The sequence below is a fragment of the Quercus lobata genome, chromosome 10 (assembly GCF_001633185.2).
Source record: "Quercus lobata isolate SW786 chromosome 10, ValleyOak3.0 Primary Assembly, whole genome shotgun sequence".
Classification (NCBI taxonomy): domain Eukaryota; kingdom Viridiplantae; phylum Streptophyta; class Magnoliopsida; order Fagales; family Fagaceae; genus Quercus; species Quercus lobata.
Window position 1 is genome coordinate 5621261 of NC_044913.1, and position 16216 is coordinate 5637476.

The 16216-nt window shown below is 35.6% G+C and overlaps 2 protein-coding genes across 3 annotated transcripts; both read right to left on the bottom strand.

The window, feature by feature from the left end:
- Positions 1-312: 312 nt before the first annotated feature.
- On the bottom strand, positions 313-4989 carry LOC115964090 (pentatricopeptide repeat-containing protein At5g50280, chloroplastic). The gene is made up of 2 exons (XM_031083406.1): positions 3983-4989; positions 313-2143 (listed from the first exon to the last, which is right to left on the bottom strand). Exons 1-2 carry the CDS (start codon positions 4873-4875, stop codon positions 829-831), a joined length of 2208 nt encoding a protein of 735 aa, XP_030939266.1. The 5' UTR covers positions 4876-4989; the 3' UTR covers positions 313-828.
- A 1633-nt stretch (positions 4990-6622) lies between these two features.
- On the bottom strand, positions 6623-15630 carry LOC115963931 (probable Ufm1-specific protease). 2 transcript variants are annotated; one of them, XM_031083178.1, is made up of 12 exons: positions 15025-15630; positions 12691-12959; positions 12428-12515; positions 12143-12318; positions 10578-10668; positions 9975-10100; positions 9785-9832; positions 9623-9699; positions 8398-8486; positions 8016-8127; positions 7507-7609; positions 6623-7264 (listed from the first exon to the last, which is right to left on the bottom strand). In XM_031083178.1, exons 1-12 carry the CDS (start codon positions 15566-15568, stop codon positions 7035-7037), a joined length of 1953 nt encoding a protein of 650 aa, XP_030939038.1. In that variant the 5' UTR covers positions 15569-15630; the 3' UTR covers positions 6623-7034. The 2 variants fall into 2 exon arrangements, 1 of the variants encoding a protein (XP_030939038.1); XR_004085964.1 differs by having other exon boundaries at positions 7172-7264; positions 7507-7604; positions 15025-15617.
- Positions 15631-16216: the final 586 nt, after the last annotated feature.

The window sequence follows — 16216 nt, forward strand, 5'->3', positions numbered from 1 at the left end:
TGGTCCCATATACTTCCTCTTAAGGCTTACAACTACTACAACCAAGCCTTGATCCCAAAATTTTGAGATTGGCTAAGGATTTGCAACATCCCACATGATTTTTTTTTTTTTTTTTTTTTGATAAGTAAGAATAATATATATACGAAAGGCTACTCTATGCAAGAAAAGCACAGAGCAAACCAGAGAACATCCCACATGAATTCCTTACTGTCATAATATTTTATCCGAAGTTATACCCTTTGTTTTTTCCTTAATTGACATGTCCTTTTTTACTACTTCTACATGGTTGGATTACACTAATGAAAAATAAAACAAATGGGAAAAGTTGCACTTCAATATTTCATATACTTTACTTGTTCGTATAATATGACAACATGATTTTACACAAGGGATTCACTCAACAAGGAAAAAGAATAGCTTTCAATATAAATAAGGCATGGATCAAGAAAATTACCCAGTTCATCACTTGGCATGGCATGCATCCACTGCAAACAATGTCTCTGTATGAGTACTGTTCTGTGAAGGCTTCCATTATAAGAATGATAGCAGGACTAGGCCTTTCCCAACAGTAGCAATCTCTTGTATGAAAGAAATATCTCATTTAACAACAACCAAGTTTTAGTCTCAAAATTTTTGGGGTCAGCAATGGATCCTCAACAGACTTATTGGAGTCAGCCATCAGTATTTTTTTCCCCACTATTCTATTCTATTTGAAGCAAACCCTCAGGAGAAGCCATTAACTGACACAGTGAAGATAGCTCAACCATACAGAGAGCCTGTGTGTGAAAATGATTTTATGGTGATCACAGGACTCCACCGATAGCATCATCATTGTCCACCATGAGCAAAACTATGAGTTCTAACACCTTTTTTCTTGTTCTTCCAGAACTCATCTTTCTTTCCCTTCTTCTTAGCTTTCAACAAACCCTTTTGGCTATTAATTATACCAAGTATGGCACTCTTGTCCTTCCTGTTCTTAACTGCAGCTTTTACATCCAAAATTGCCCTAAGCTTCTGATAAGACTTGGCATCTGGCACTTGTCCACTTTTTACCATCCTTTTGTGGTAGAAGAATGCCCTCTTGAAATCACGGACACGAACAAAGGCATAGATCATTGTTGAATAAGTGACAGAATCAGGTTTTAGATTCAGAGCTGCCATCTCATTTAACAGTTGCGGCAACTTTGAGTGTTGCCCTCCTCGTGCATATGCATTCATCAACATATTAAATGTCATGACAGTTGGATGTAAGCCTATCTTTCCAAATTCAGAGACCACATCCCTTGCTTCAATGTAGTGACCTTGCTTAGCAAATCCATCAAGAAGAATGTTGAATGTTACCCGAGTCCCTTCAACTTTCTCACTGATCATCAATTTCCATATCTTCATCAATGTCTGTGTGTCACCAGCACGCCTAAATGCATCTAGTAAAGTAGTATATGTTTCTATTGAAGGTTTTATTCCTTCCCTTTGCATGTTCTCAAATGCAGAATAAGCTTTCTCATGCCAGCCACTAACCGAATAAGCATGGATAAGAGCTGTATAAGAATGTGAAGTAGGTTTTATGCCAACTTTCTTCATCCTCAAAAATGCATCTGCTGCCATGTCACTCATCTTCTTCTGCCTCCCATACGCACTAATGAGACATGTATATGATTTGACATTTGGCTTCAAGCCCATATCTTGCATTTCTAGCAGCAGCTTCTCAACAATGTCAGCCTGCATTCTTCTGCTGTATGCATCCATTAGAGTGTTATAAGTAGCAGATGTGGGTTTTAGCCCATTCATTTTCATCTCAGAAAAAAGACCTTCAGCTTCTTCAATTTGGTTGGATTTACCAAAAGCATCCATTAAAGTGTTATACACTAAGGTATTTGAGGAGATTCCCTTTTTCAGCATTTCAGTCTGGATGATAAGGGCTTCATTCTTCAGCCCCTCATCACAGAATGATTTGATTAGAGTACCCAAAACCTCTACACTCCATTTGACTCCTTTCCTATTCATTCTCTCAAAGAATTCCCATGCATCTTTTGCACTGCGACCAGTTTTTCTCATGATTGTAATCATAATAGAACATGTCACATGATCTGGAAGCACATTATTTGTTTCCATTGCCTCATACACCTGCCAAGCATCATTGTACCTGAAATAAGTCAGCACACATCAATAATGAGCTCTTGTATATCAACATAATATGAAACACTTTCCTCTATAGTAGCAGAAGAAGCTTTTAAATATATATTGAGAGGGAGAGAGAGAGAGTAAGAAAGAACTACATAATAATTTTTTTAAAATTTGATATCTAAATTATAATTTGGGCACTGAAAATCCCAATAGGACCACTGAAGTGGTACCCTATCTGATATGAAAATGAATGCCTTAATGTATGCCACAAAAACATTGTGGACGTCTTTGTAGCTCATCATAAGCAGATGACTTCTGGGTATTGACTCATCAATTGTAGTCCTTCACAGTCTTCTTAAATAATAAGAGAACCCCCACCCCACAAAATGAGAGAGTTACGAAATAACTAAGAGGGAAAATCACTGAAATGTTATTTGCCATCAAGGACACCTAAACCAGGAAATGAAATGCATCAAAGGTTTAAGACATAAAGAACATAGAGTTGCATTATTTAGAAATTCAACAACATAAGCTTAATGAGGAAAACGATCCAGATCACTTGGAAAAATAAAACAAGAAAAAAAAATCAATGGGTTTTTTGCCCATCATTGTAAGAATTGTATCAGATTTACAATTTTCCCATTTCCAAACTTCTTTTCTCAAGCATGAAATTCCCTCAACACATTGATGAAAGATGTAATCAAGTGCAGAAGTTGGTCAGGCTGATAAAATAGACAGTCTATTTTGAAAAAAAATCATCAATAAGCTACATTTAAAAGAATTGGTCTACGACAAAAATGGGCTGCTACATTCATCCTATGCTTTATAATTTCATCATTTTAAATTAGTACCATTAATTTTATCAACAACAAAAAAAAGGCACCTACATTCACGCACTATAGACAACTGCTTTTTTTTCAAAAGCAACTATTTTTTTTATACATCAATAATTGGGGGTGGGGGATTTGAATCTCATATGTCTCCGTTGAAAATACCAAGAGATACCAAGTGAACTATAACGCTCTTGGCACTGAACAACAATTTGTAGAGAGTATAAATTCACATTGAATTCTTCCACGGGATAACAGCCTTGATATTGCTTCACAGCAACTTTAGTTGTTCCCAATTAGCATGACTCTGCTACAAAACCCTTTCTTCCTGATTGACATGTGCACAGGTGATACTAATGAGGCAAACTATAATGTCTGAAAAGATGTGCTTTACTCTTGTTTGACATATAACTTAAAGCACAATAATTGAGGATGCTACTATCTCTAGACTTGGCCTAAGTTAAAGCTTATTTTTTAGCTTTTGAAAATAGGTTGTTTGGTGGGTTCTAGTTAGCTCAACTAGAGACCAGGGTACTGATGAGCTATAGTGCAACTGGAAGTTCCTCTTCCAGTAATAATGGGATGGAGGCTGAGGTTGTGGGTGCCTATGTAAGTAACTAATTAAAAAAAAAAAAAAAGGTTTTTCGAAGAAGTTGTACCAGAGAAAGTGATGTTTTAGAAAGCTATGATTTGAAACAAACGGGTTCTAGACAACATAACAAAAACATCAGCCAAAATCAATAACCACCAACTTACAAGTCTAAATTACTAGACAACATAACAAAGAGTAATGCTATAGTATAGTTACTACAAATTTTATTACATAGGCTTTACAAACCAATGTGTAACTTTTGAAAAACAAAACAACAAAGTAATTAAGAAATAAATTTTCTGCGTGTTGATGCAGGACCAATCACATTCATTAGCACATCCTTTTATCACCATTTTGCAGTAAAATTTGTAGTACTTTTAGCATATTCTTATAACAAATACATAAAACCAAAATCAATAATTAAAGAATCCCATACCTTCCACAACACAGAAGCCCCGAAATGGCAGCGTTATAAACATGAACATCCCTGAATTCTTTCTTGGGCGGCAAGTTTCTAAACAAGACCATTAACTTCTCACCCATTCTAGCTCTTCCCAACACTGGAAACAAAACTGAACAAGCTCGAGGAGTCAGAAGCAAAGGTTCTTGCAACCCCATCCATTCAAAGAAATACAAGCAACTCATTACAAGACCCTCCTCACTCATCAAACCCAACACCTCCACACACTGTTTCTCACTAACCCTTTTCTCAAAACCACCCAATGCCTCTCCTAGCGTCATATTTCCAGGCAACTCCCTCGCAGTTCTCACAATCTCACCCACAATTCCCTCCGGCAACGGCCTCGAGTTTGACTTCTCGACATGACCCACTTGTTTTTTCTCCTCAAAGATTACGTTTTCGACATCGGTTTCGGGTTCTGTTTCGGATTCCATATCGGAAGCTAGATGCCACGTGGGGCGGCGATTCTTTTGGAAGGAGAGTTTGGATTCGCGTTGTGGGTCTTGGGTTGAAGACGAAGTGCGAGACTTGAAGAATCTTATCATTGAGTCTTCTTCTTCTTCTTCTTCATCTTCATCTTCATCTTCTTCCACTACTTCTTCTTCTTCTTCTTTATCATGTTGTTGTTGGGGTTCTAGGAGTTCTTCTTGTTGGAGAAAAGGGAGGAAAATGTGGGTTGAGGAGTCGGAGGAGTTTGTGGAGGTGGGTGGAGTTGAGAAAAGAGAGAAGAGGTTTGGGGTTTTGGATTTGGACTTGGAGAAGAGTGAAAGTGAAAGGTAAGGAGTTGGATTTGGAATTGGATAGTGAGTGTGAATGAGGGAAAATGGAGAAGAAGAGAGGTGGTGGTGGTGGTGGTGTGTGAGAGCCATGGTGGTTTTTGGATAGCTTGCTACTCAGCTTAGTAGTAGTCAGTAACAACTACTATGCTTAAGCTTAAGTGGAGAAGAGATATGGTTCTTTTTCTTTCGGGAGGTTTATGCTATATGTCACTGTGGGACAGCGTTAACGGTGAGTTTTGAGGAGAGAGACACCAAAAAATTATACAAACGACAAGTCGTTAGTGGCAGTGGACAAAATTACAAATTGTTCAATATGTGGCCTTGTTTGGTGAGTAAGTTCTAACATATATTTTCATATTTTAAACAACTTTACACATATTTCAACATACTTTTTCACCCACATGTATATCAAAAATACTCAAACAATATTACTCAAACTTTTCTACCAAATGGGCCCTAGTCTCTGGGGATTGTCAATTTAAATTTGCCCTACGAGTATCCGCTTCACCCATTATTATGATTTGAGAAGGTTTTATAATGTTAGAATTTTTTTTTTTTTTTTTAAGAAATGTTTGATTAGTTTTAATTTAATATATTCAAAATAAAATTTTAATTAATTATATATATAATAACATTGAGTGTGGCAGGACGGATACCCGCAAATATCTGCTAGAACAGGGTGGGAAAAAAAACCTGGAAGTGGAAGTGGGGCAGGGACGGGGGACATGAAACCCGCCCCATACCAAGCAGGTTGTTGCCATTCCTATTGTGTCTACTCTATTTATTTATTTTTGGTGGGGAGGGGGAATTTAGATTCTAAGATTTAAAGTTAATAATTAATATGGTGAAACAAATTAAATTTTGTAGTTTCAAAAGTAATTAATTAAATTATGAAATTCAGAAAATAACAAATTAGACGTTCAAAGAGTAATAAATTAAACATAGAGATTTCAAAAGGTAACAAATTAAACCTCCACTCATTTAAGTGGATTGTGTATGAGGTTTAATATAAGTTCATATTTAATTTGTTACTTTTAACACTATAGGGTTTAATTTATAACTAAAAATTATAGGATTTAGTTGCTTATACTCTAAGGATGGCAAAAAAATTCCACCGCACACTTGATTTTCCCTTCCCCACATGAATTTCCCCCACTTTGAGGAGGTCACAAGAGAGACAGATTTTGCTCGCCTTGTCCCGCCTTGAACGTTATATATATTAATAATTTTATACATATTCTATTACCATCCTTAAAGCACTTGATTTCTCTCTTTTTTAGTGCACTTGCTACCTCCCTTCCATTTTTCTTTCATTTCTATCTCATTAATGTGGAAACAATCTCATTAGGGATACTAAAAGATTACTCCAAACCAAACCTGTTTCACTCTCGCCCTGTAAAGGGCACGGAAGACCCCTTATCCGACTTTGCCCCATTGCTATCCCTATTACAACCTCTAAACTATACTGTTAATAATAAATAGAGATAACAATTTAGATCATCTTCAAGAAAAGTAAGGTCGTCTTGGTAATGTCTTTGGACTTTTTTTTGGCTTTTCCTTTGTAGGTTGCTAAAGAACCTTACAGAAGGATTAATCGTGCTATTATAAATTTTTAAAAATATATATATATATATATATATATATATGAATTCAGGAATCATTCTCAGCCGAAGTAACAAGATTTGATTTCTTCAGATCCATAATATTTGAACTTTTTACACTTCATTGAGAAAGAGAGAATTTTCATACTGTTGTTACACTCTATCCACCATTTTGTAAAGGTTGAAAAGAACTGCTAGGATTTCTTAGGACGTGCAAACTTTTTAAGCAATTTAGATTCATATGCAACTAGCACAGAGCAGTATTAAGTAGTAACATGGGTTTCAGCAGTAGCAAACAGCTATAGCAACCAACACTCCTAAAGTAAGTTATATATAAAACAAGGGTGGCCCAGTTCCACAATTGAACAAGAAGCTGATTCAACCAGAAAATAACGGCAATGAGAAAGAAATTGACCGTACTTCATCGTATGCAAATCACAAAATTAACTATGACTTTCAAAAGAAGACAAAACTCACAATTGGCAACTATTTACCACTCCCAGTTCACCCTAAGTTCCAACAATTTTTTTAATTCATTTTTGGGTAGTCAACATTGGTTGCATGTACATAACTTACTGAAAGGCTGCCTCTTCTGCAAGGAAATTAGAGGGTAAAGAGTTGGTGGTAACTCCACCTCGATTGTCCAAATCACACCATGTTTGGTCGTTGTGGCAACAGAAGATTATAAAACTTATCATGTAAGAAGAAGCTCTTTCCCTTGCTATCAACAGCCTTTTTCCACCCACACCATCCACCATTTACAATTTTCTTGAGATCATCATTGCCAGTGTAGTGAGGATCAAGTATGAGAAATGCACAATCTCCGCTTGCTTCGTTATAGTCAACTCCCAATAGGGTATATGCAAGAACACCACCACCTGCATTCATTTATATACTTAGAAAGAGCCAAATGTTTCTAACTATTTACCAGACCAACTCGTGATATCTAGGCACCTTGTAGCCATAGGAGGGCCAAACATAATCCTAAATAGGAAATTAATTTTCAGCAACTCTGTTGACGCTATAAGGTGCAATAGTACATCACTTTATCTTTACTTGAGAGAAGCCACAAATACATGGCAGATGAGTAAAAGAAAACAGTTTATTTCAACCAACTAACCAATCATAATAGGTGTTCCCTGATTCTCAAAGTGCAATGCCAGCTCTCGACACTTCTCAGGAACCTCAGCTCCAGATCTTAAGTTCATGACTTTGCAACTGACCTGTTCAAGACAGCAACATATCCCGTCAAACTTGAAAACTAGGAAGCACACTTCATTTGAGGGTGCCCATGTCGTACCCGTTCCCATGCTTCCTAGGTAAGGATTAGTAAGGGCTAATTTTTTGAAAATTGTTGTGTTACTGTGTCATACCCATACCGATTTGTGCATAAGATACAATTTATTAGATATATGCATAAGATACAATTTATTAGATATACTTTCTAGTACACCGCTTTGATCATCTATGGAAAGGTCAAATTTACTTTGTGTGTTATTCAGGCAGAGGACTATTCATAGTACCAGTATTATTCAATCTGACAATTCATCTCATTCTCATGTCCATGTGCAGACTGGAAAAGCAAAAAATAATCAAGTGACACTTAAGAAATTGCAAAAGTTAACTTACACCCAGAAGTTTGTCCAAGACAAAGCTCAATTCAATGGCACCAATCCATTCACGTGAACCGATAAAAGAAGGATCCTTATCGTCAATCTCTACAAGTGACTGCTGTATTTCCCTGATAAATTCAACTGATTTGTTAGATTTAATTTTACAAAATTGATATGATCGCAAGGACCCTCTTTACTCAGTTATGACTTCCTCTTAATTAATAAAGTACAGAATTACAGATAAAAAATAACGCAACTTCAAGTAATGAAATTGATCGAAATCAAACTTCAAAAGCAGTGAGTTCTTAAGAGCTCAAAAGCCTGATGAGCACACTACCTAAACAGGTTTAGAAAGAAAAATCTGAAGCTCCACATTCTAAGCATTGACTTTTCCGTACCTATGTGAAGGAACATCTATGGATGTGTAGTGCTGGAGTCTAAACCATGAGATGATAGTCTGAAGAGAACGGTAAGCACAACCCCATCCCTGGCAAGTGAAATATAATTGCAGAATTTCAAATACTAAAACTAAACATGACAATGATAAGATAAGCCATCCAATATTAAACAAAATGTTTAATTATATGATAAGAAATTAGAAGAGTAGCTTGGCCACTGCTCAAACCAAGCATGAGCAGAGCAAAGTGACCCCTATGATCTTGTAAATAAGCACCTCCCTTTCAGCAAGAAAATTAACTTATATTTTACCTAAGATGAATAAGACAGAAAACCTAAAAATCTCAAAGGAAGAAATATCTATAACGTGGCAAAGGAATGTGCATGGTTCTCACTGAGCCTTAAGAAGCTTCTTTTCACAACTAAAATTGCCAGAGGAGTCATATTCAACAATAATTAATGGTTCACCCAGTACATGAAGTCTCCAAACGGCCAACTAAAGTTCCAGCTATCTCTCATAGCACCACCTTCTGACAACCAAAACTGTCATGCTACAAATCCCAAGCAGAGAGCACCCATGTCAATTAAAATTGACTTCAGTCAAAGGAAAAACCTTCCTCAAGAAATTGAGACGTTTCCTTCTTCTTTTTTGTATGGGGGGGGGTGTTGTGGGGGAAAGGCAAGAATTTAAAGAAGATCTGATCTCTTAATCTGGTCTCTTGATAAAATAGATATAGCCACTCCTTGGATCTACTAGATAACTGAAGCTAAGAGAAAAGAGTGCAAGTAAAAGACACTACCCATAGTGCTTTTAGTATAGTTTCTAGTAATAATTCGTTTAAACATTAAATATAATTATAAGATTATACATGCAAGCTTGAAGAAAGGATGCTGGCCAAGATTTGAATAACAATATATAAAGCTTTGATAGGACAACATGTTGAATTATAAAACATAAACAAATTAATTATTTCATTGCTCAAAGTCAGATTATTAAATCATGATTACTAAGTACACATTACAATATGTTCTATGAAAATATAGTATCAAAACATTGAAGAGAATCTAAATATAGTTGACATTAACTATGTAAATATTAGCAAAAGTCATCAAAGTAATTTCTAAGCATGTTTTTAATATATTGAATAATAATGTTAGTGGATGTCACAGGTAATATGTTTGTTTAATAAAACATTAAACTACTAGGGAAAAGAGAATCTACATTACCGAATCATTAAAACCATCTTGAAGATAGTGATAGTATTCATAAGAACCTTGAACTAGAGACATACTGCCCCCTGAAACTGCATAAAATAACAGACTTCCAGTGAATATAACTAAGAGGAAGCAGGGAAAAGGAATCAACAGAAAACAATGGTAGCCACTCACCTCCACTGCTTGGAATCTCAATATGCACATCTTTAAGAAAAGTAGAACCTGATATTACCAAAGAGATCCGCCAACATAGTTTGAGAACAAAACGCACAGAAAGATGAATGGGGGAGTGGGTGAGAAGAAAAGGTTTGCCTCTGACTTCAAAAAAAAAAAAATGGTTGCCTCTCTAGTTGAGAATGGTTACCCTTTCGTATTGAGTCACTCCTTCCACCGACATTTGTTGTAGACAAATCAAGCACATTAGCAATCCTTAAGAGAGGACGATCAAAAGGTAATCCCAGCCTTAGGTGTAGGGATTTTCTAATTTCAACTGCAGAAAGTAAATGCCATAAAAATAAGATAATATTAAGAGTCTCAAATATAATACTAATTGATTAATAAGAGTACATAAAATTACAAAATAGATTAGCACACTGGTTCTTCCTCTCCGGAATTCTCCATTTATTTAAAAATTAAAAGACATCATTTTTCCTCGTCAATAAACACCATTTATGGTAAAAGGTGTATTGGTACATTTTAATCTTGAAGGGCCCACAAAAATAAAAATAAAACAAAAACAAATAAACAAACAAGTAAACTCTATGGCTGAACAATGTGGTCGAACTTGTCACTACTTTGAATTGTAGACATGACCGTAAAAGGGGAAAAGACAGAAATCTACACTACAAGATAGAGCAAACTTCACAACCATCAAGGAACATTTTTCTGTGACCATTCAACCTTTTCTCCAGCCATTATAGGTACATAGTCACCTAAAGCAGAAAAAGTTAATTAAACAGCTGCATACCTTGTTTCATTTCTGTCTCCCCATAATTAAGTTCATAGATAACAGTGATTGGATGCAAAACTCCAGGAGGATTGAAGTGATAGGGACGAAGCTGCAAACACATAAAATGAACATCATTAAGATGTATTCTGGGAACATAATTGTAGCAGAGGAAAAAAAGAAAAACCAAACCATGGTACAAACCAAGAATCAGATATATTAAACATAAAAAGCTCCCCAAGAAAAAATAGGAAAAAGTATTCATTTTATCCAATAGCAGGAGAAATCTTCTGAATTAACAGATAAAGAATTGACACTAAAAAGAACATCTTGTGATAAGGAAACCTTGTAGGTTGTTATTATTACAACTATGATAGGATTTGAAACTTATGGTGTTCGCTCAACGATGATTGCTCATTACCATTAGGCCAAGACCTATGGGTTTCTTTTTTGGTGTAGATGAGATTCGAACCTAGGTACTTTAATCAATGACAAGAGAATTTACTAGTTGAGCCAATTGGAATTCACTGTTTTTTGATAGGAAAAAAAAAAAAAAAAACTTCTTGTACACAGTTATTATTGACAACGACAGCACAAGGCTAATGTGCCAATGGTCCTTGGACTAAATGGCATCTCTTTTCCTTCAAGTGGAGGGTTAAGTCATGGGTTCAATCCAGTGTAAGTGTGGAAGTTTTGTAATTACCTATCCAAAAGTACAAGGCTAATGCTCATTTTCTTGTTCTCACTGTGAATAACTTCGTGTACACAGTTTTGGAACTATTTATTAAGTTCATTAGATTTAGAAGCATTTACTAGTTTATTTTATACTTGGATTCTTGTAACCTTTATTTCTTATCTAAAGAGACTAGTCTAGGTGCAGTTCTATAAAACAATGAACTTTATTGTCCTCTTTTGTCCTCTTCTCTCAAGAAATGCCGTGAATATGCACTGGATACTTTCAGATCTCCTATTTTAAGCTTACCCTTGGGTCACTTCAATGCTAAAGCATTCTATTTATTGTAGGGCATGTTCTTTAGTTTCTTTTTTTGGACTCCTCTGCCACTCAACACTTGTATCTGGCATATTTTACTGTATATACAGTAAATATTTTTTTTTGATAATTCGGCTAGGGAATAAGAAGTGAGAATGGACATTAAATATTAACTTATAGTAATATGTATCAATGCATGTGTATGTGCATCTGTGCATTTTAGGTTATCACGATATGTGCATATAAATGTGTATTTGCATAGGCAAATTCTCTGGAAATTCTCTGGAATTTGCAGGCAAGGGGGAATGAGATGGGAAAAAAGTTTTCTGTCCATGGCTGGACAAGAGGTGCAATGATCTGAAATGTAAATTATGGAGTGCAAAGAGTTCATGTTCAACTAAATGCCTTGACCACAAAGATCATTGTGTCAAAAGAACAGGCAGCAGAAGATGGAAGAGGGAGTCAGAGCAAAAAGAAACATTTTGTGCTAGCAACGTGCATGTTTGTGAAGGTATGGAATATCGATTGAACTGGTGGCATAGTTGAGAACATGACAAGCCTAGTATACTTTCATATACATAATGAATTGTCTTACCTGAGGATGTTCTGTTAAGAGGTTGGGCAATATTAAGTTCTTCATTGAATTTAGCTGATCAACCAAACCAGGGATGATTAACTTAGAAACTGCATACATCACTGGAATATCCTTAGCCGCATAACAGAGAACTTCTAGCTTAAAGCTTACAACTAAAAGTCTGGCTTCTTCCAAAGCTGAAACCACACAGTTCAAAAGTGAGTTAAAGACTTGACTACAAAGCTGGAATTATAAAATTATTCTAATGCGTTAATAACATCAATTAGTTAACATTGAAATTGATACCTGGAACATATTCTGCAACTGGTGCAATGGATTTTAGAGACTTTTCTGAGTTATTCAGCAGAACACTTACTTGAATAGTATCTGCATTCTAAGTAGTAGAACTTGTCACAAAAATAGAACGATGATAGTCCTTGTGAGTTGTGAATGTAAACAAAGGATACAATATAAAACAAACTACCCAATAAAAGAAGGTCATTCAAACTCTTAAGGACCAATCATACAACCAAAATAACACTTGTAAATCTCATATGCTATTTTCTTACCTCTGCAGAAAACTTTTGCGAGTCAGGTTTACTTTTCAAACAAAAATGTGCACATGGTATACACTTTGGGTCGGAACCTTGAGCATCTTTATCCAAAAGTTTAATATTTGAAACATCGGTTTGAAAGTCCAATTCTGCACCACGAAGAATGAGAGGTTTAGGTCCTTCTGCAGAAGTTTTTCTTATTGTTTCTACCATGTAAACAACCTGTGGGTCTTTCAACTTGGCAGCAACTGCTTCAGTTGCACGCCAATATATCTTCTCTGCATCTGATACAAAAAAAAATTAGAACACAATTAGTTATATACTAACACAAGTGTCCATCAAACTACATGAATATATATGCGTCTAGGAAAATTGACAAATGCTTAGACATTACCAACGTGAAAATTTCGAAACTCAAAACTCACAAGCTTAGCAAACAAGTTAAACCGACAAAGAAGTATCAACCCAATGAAGCTTAAACTCCTTAACTGCTTTGAGACCAGTTCTTATTCTAGTCTTTACTTGTCAGGATCCGTCCATGTTAACAAGCTTATTCAAGCCGCATTCACAATTAGAACAATGCACATGCCACTTCTTTCTAAGCATCATGGCTTATGACCTACTTTGAACTACATTCTCAAACCATTAATAGACACCATCTCTCATTTTTGAAGATATCACTATCTTCTACAAATCCTATAACAATGCTATCAAGCAAGAATGTGTGCTCTTTGAACTACCAAACTTACTCATTTAGTCCAATTTTCTACTTTACACTAAACAATCACCCATAAAATAATCTCTGATTATTCAAAATCAATCACATAATTTGCGATCACCTCTTCAATCATCTATACTAAATGCATTGTAAATTTGATAACCCTTGATTGCTCTACCAAACAATCCCAAAGCTCAATGTACAACACAAATTAGATAATAATACAAACTTAACGCTCAAATAAGCACGCAATTGCATGTAAAACTGAAATTTACCACCTTTCCAATCATCTATACTAAACACATTTTAATTTTGAGAAGCATTGATTTTGCTACCAAACAATACCAAGCAATTGCATGTAAAATCGAAATTTACTGCCTTATCAACTATGAAGCACGGGTGCGTTTCGGGACTCGGGTGCGGGACTCGGCAATTTTTGAAAAAGGTGGGTGCGGGTGCGGCAGGACTCGGCGATTAAAAAATTATTAAAAATATTTTTACAATATATGTTTAATATTTTGCTAAGTATACTTTTTCACATTATATAAACAAATACCAAATTTAAGAGCAATATTAGATAATAATTAATAAGGGAGATGAGGGACAGAGTGAGAGAGGCAGTTTGGGAGTTTTGGACGAAGTGTGAGGGTTTGAGAGGGTCTGGGTATTTAGGTTAAGTCAAACGGTGCGTTTTGCACCTTTTTTTTTTTTTTTTTTGAATTTCGGCCTGACTCGGCCGTTTCGGCCGATACGGCCGATACAGACCGAGTCGGCCGTTTCGGCCGATACAGGCCGATACGGCCAATACAAATTAGATAATAATACTGACTTAACACTCAAATAAGCAGGCAATTGCATGTAAAATCGAAATGTGCCGCCTTTTCAATCATCCATACTAAACACATTAATTTTGAGAAGCATTGATTCTGCTACCAAACAATACCAAGCAATTGCATGTAAAATCGAAAATTACCGTCTTTCAATCAACCATACTAAATGCATTGTAAATTTGATACGCCTTGATTGCTCTACCAAAAAATCCCAAAGCTCAAGTTCAACACAAATTAGATAATAACACTAAACACTCAAATAAGCAGGCAATTGCATTTAAAATCAAAATTTGCCGCCTTTTCAATCATCTATACTAAACACATATTAATTTTGAGAAGCATTGATTCTGCTACCAAACAATACCAAGCAATTGCATGTAAAATTGAAATTTACCGCCTTTTCAATCATCTATACTAAATGCATTGTAAATATGATAAGCCTTGGTTACTCTACCAAACAATCCCAAAGCTCAATGTTCAACACAATTTACATAAAAATACTAACTTTTAACACTCAAATAAGCAGGCAATTGCATGCAAAATCAAAATTTACCGCCTTTCCAAGCATTGTAATTTTAAGAAGCACTGATTCTGCTACCAAGCAATTGCATGTAAAATCGAAATTTACCGCCTTTTCAATCATCTATACTAAATGCATTGTAAATTTGTAATTTTGAGAAGAAGTGATTCTAAAACCACACTAACACCAAAGCTCAACGTTCAACACAGATTCTAGATCATAAAAATACAATCTTTTGACACTCAAACAAGCAAGAAATTGCATATAGAATCGAAATTTACCAATCGGACTATTCACAGGAAAATAAACCGGAAACCGAATTGGAACCTCGCAACGAAGCAAACAACCAGTCTCCCAAACAAACTTCTCCGGCTTTTCTTCATGCACAACCGAATTAACCGGTTCAATGCTCGTCGAACTCGCCGATTTCGACACGAAAAACCGAATATCGGTTTTACTATTCAAATCCACATATGCACCGATCATTTCCTTATTCTCCAAATCTTCACCTCCATTAGAGAGCAACTTCCTCAACCTACGAGCAGCGTCAATAGCTTCGCGAACCTTCGATTCCGAGTCGGATTTTCCGATCACAAAAGCTCCAATCACGTCGAATCCCTTCAAGAGCAGAGCTCGAAGATCCTCTGATTCTTTGAGGAGATCTGGAGCGTCGGAGGTAGAGAGGGTGTGGATGCATCGGACGGTGGAGATTATGGTGAGAGGAGGGAAGAATGGGGATCCGATAAGCCATTGGAAACCCGGTTCGTTTTTGTGTGGAAGGAGGAGCTTTGGGCACAGAACTCGTACGCTTGTGTTTTCTTCCATAGACTCAGAGCTACCTTCTGAGACTGAAGAGCACTTCAGTTTTGTTGTTTTGTTTTCAAAGTTGATTTGTTCTTATCGATTTCAATTATATACAAGCGAAGCGTCGTCGTTTTGAAAGAGTAATACTAATTTTTTTTAAAACAAAATAAAATATTGTAAAATTCTAACCAAAAGGAATAATGCCAATAACAACAAAATTTTCACAAATTTTTATTCTTTTATTGTTTCACAATTTGTTAAAGCATTATTTTTGACGTGGCATTTGTGGTTGTTGTTGATGTATGGCTTTTAAGGTGAGAAATTTTGATTAAGTTCATTACTAGCATAATTTTATTATAAATATATTTTTTTAAATTATTATATAATCATCACATGTGCATTGTGAAAGATTTTGTGTCATAGTAAAAATTCATTTTGTGGAATTTTTTATATTAAAATTTTTATTTTTACTCATTTTAATTAGTGGATTGGTCACAAAAAACACAACAAGACTCCTTGTTCTAGGAAAAACCACCCTGAGATTGTGTAGAATCTGAGTAGAACTAGAATCCATGATTCCAAACCCTACTTGATCCTATTCTGTTATGTTTAAGATTAGAATCATAGGATCACTCAACTACCGCTTTGAGAGTAGTGGTGGAAAATTGA

What these genes read in the sequence shown, in the direction of transcription:
- LOC115964090 (XM_031083406.1), bottom strand. Translation starts at nt 4,875, where the DNA reads ATGGCTCTCACACACCACCACCACCACCACCTCTCTTCTTCTCCATTT. An exon ending in GGGCTTCTGTGTTGTGGAAG is followed by an intron (nt 2,144 to 3,982) that starts GTATGGGATTCT and finishes GACTTATTTCAG; the next exon opens with GTACAATGATGCTTGGCAGG.
- LOC115963931 (XM_031083178.1), bottom strand. Translation starts at nt 15,568, where the DNA reads ATGGAAGAAAACACAAGCGTACGAGTTCTGTGCCCAAAGCTCCTCCTT. An exon ending in GAGTGACTCAATACGAAAGG is followed by an intron (nt 9,833 to 9,974) that starts GTAACCATTCTC and finishes TGGTAATATCAG; the next exon opens with GTTCTACTTTTCTTAAAGAT. An exon ending in AAGATGGTTTTAATGATTCG is followed by an intron (nt 8,487 to 9,622) that starts GTAATGTAGATT and finishes TTCACTTGCCAG; the next exon opens with GGATGGGGTTGTGCTTACCG.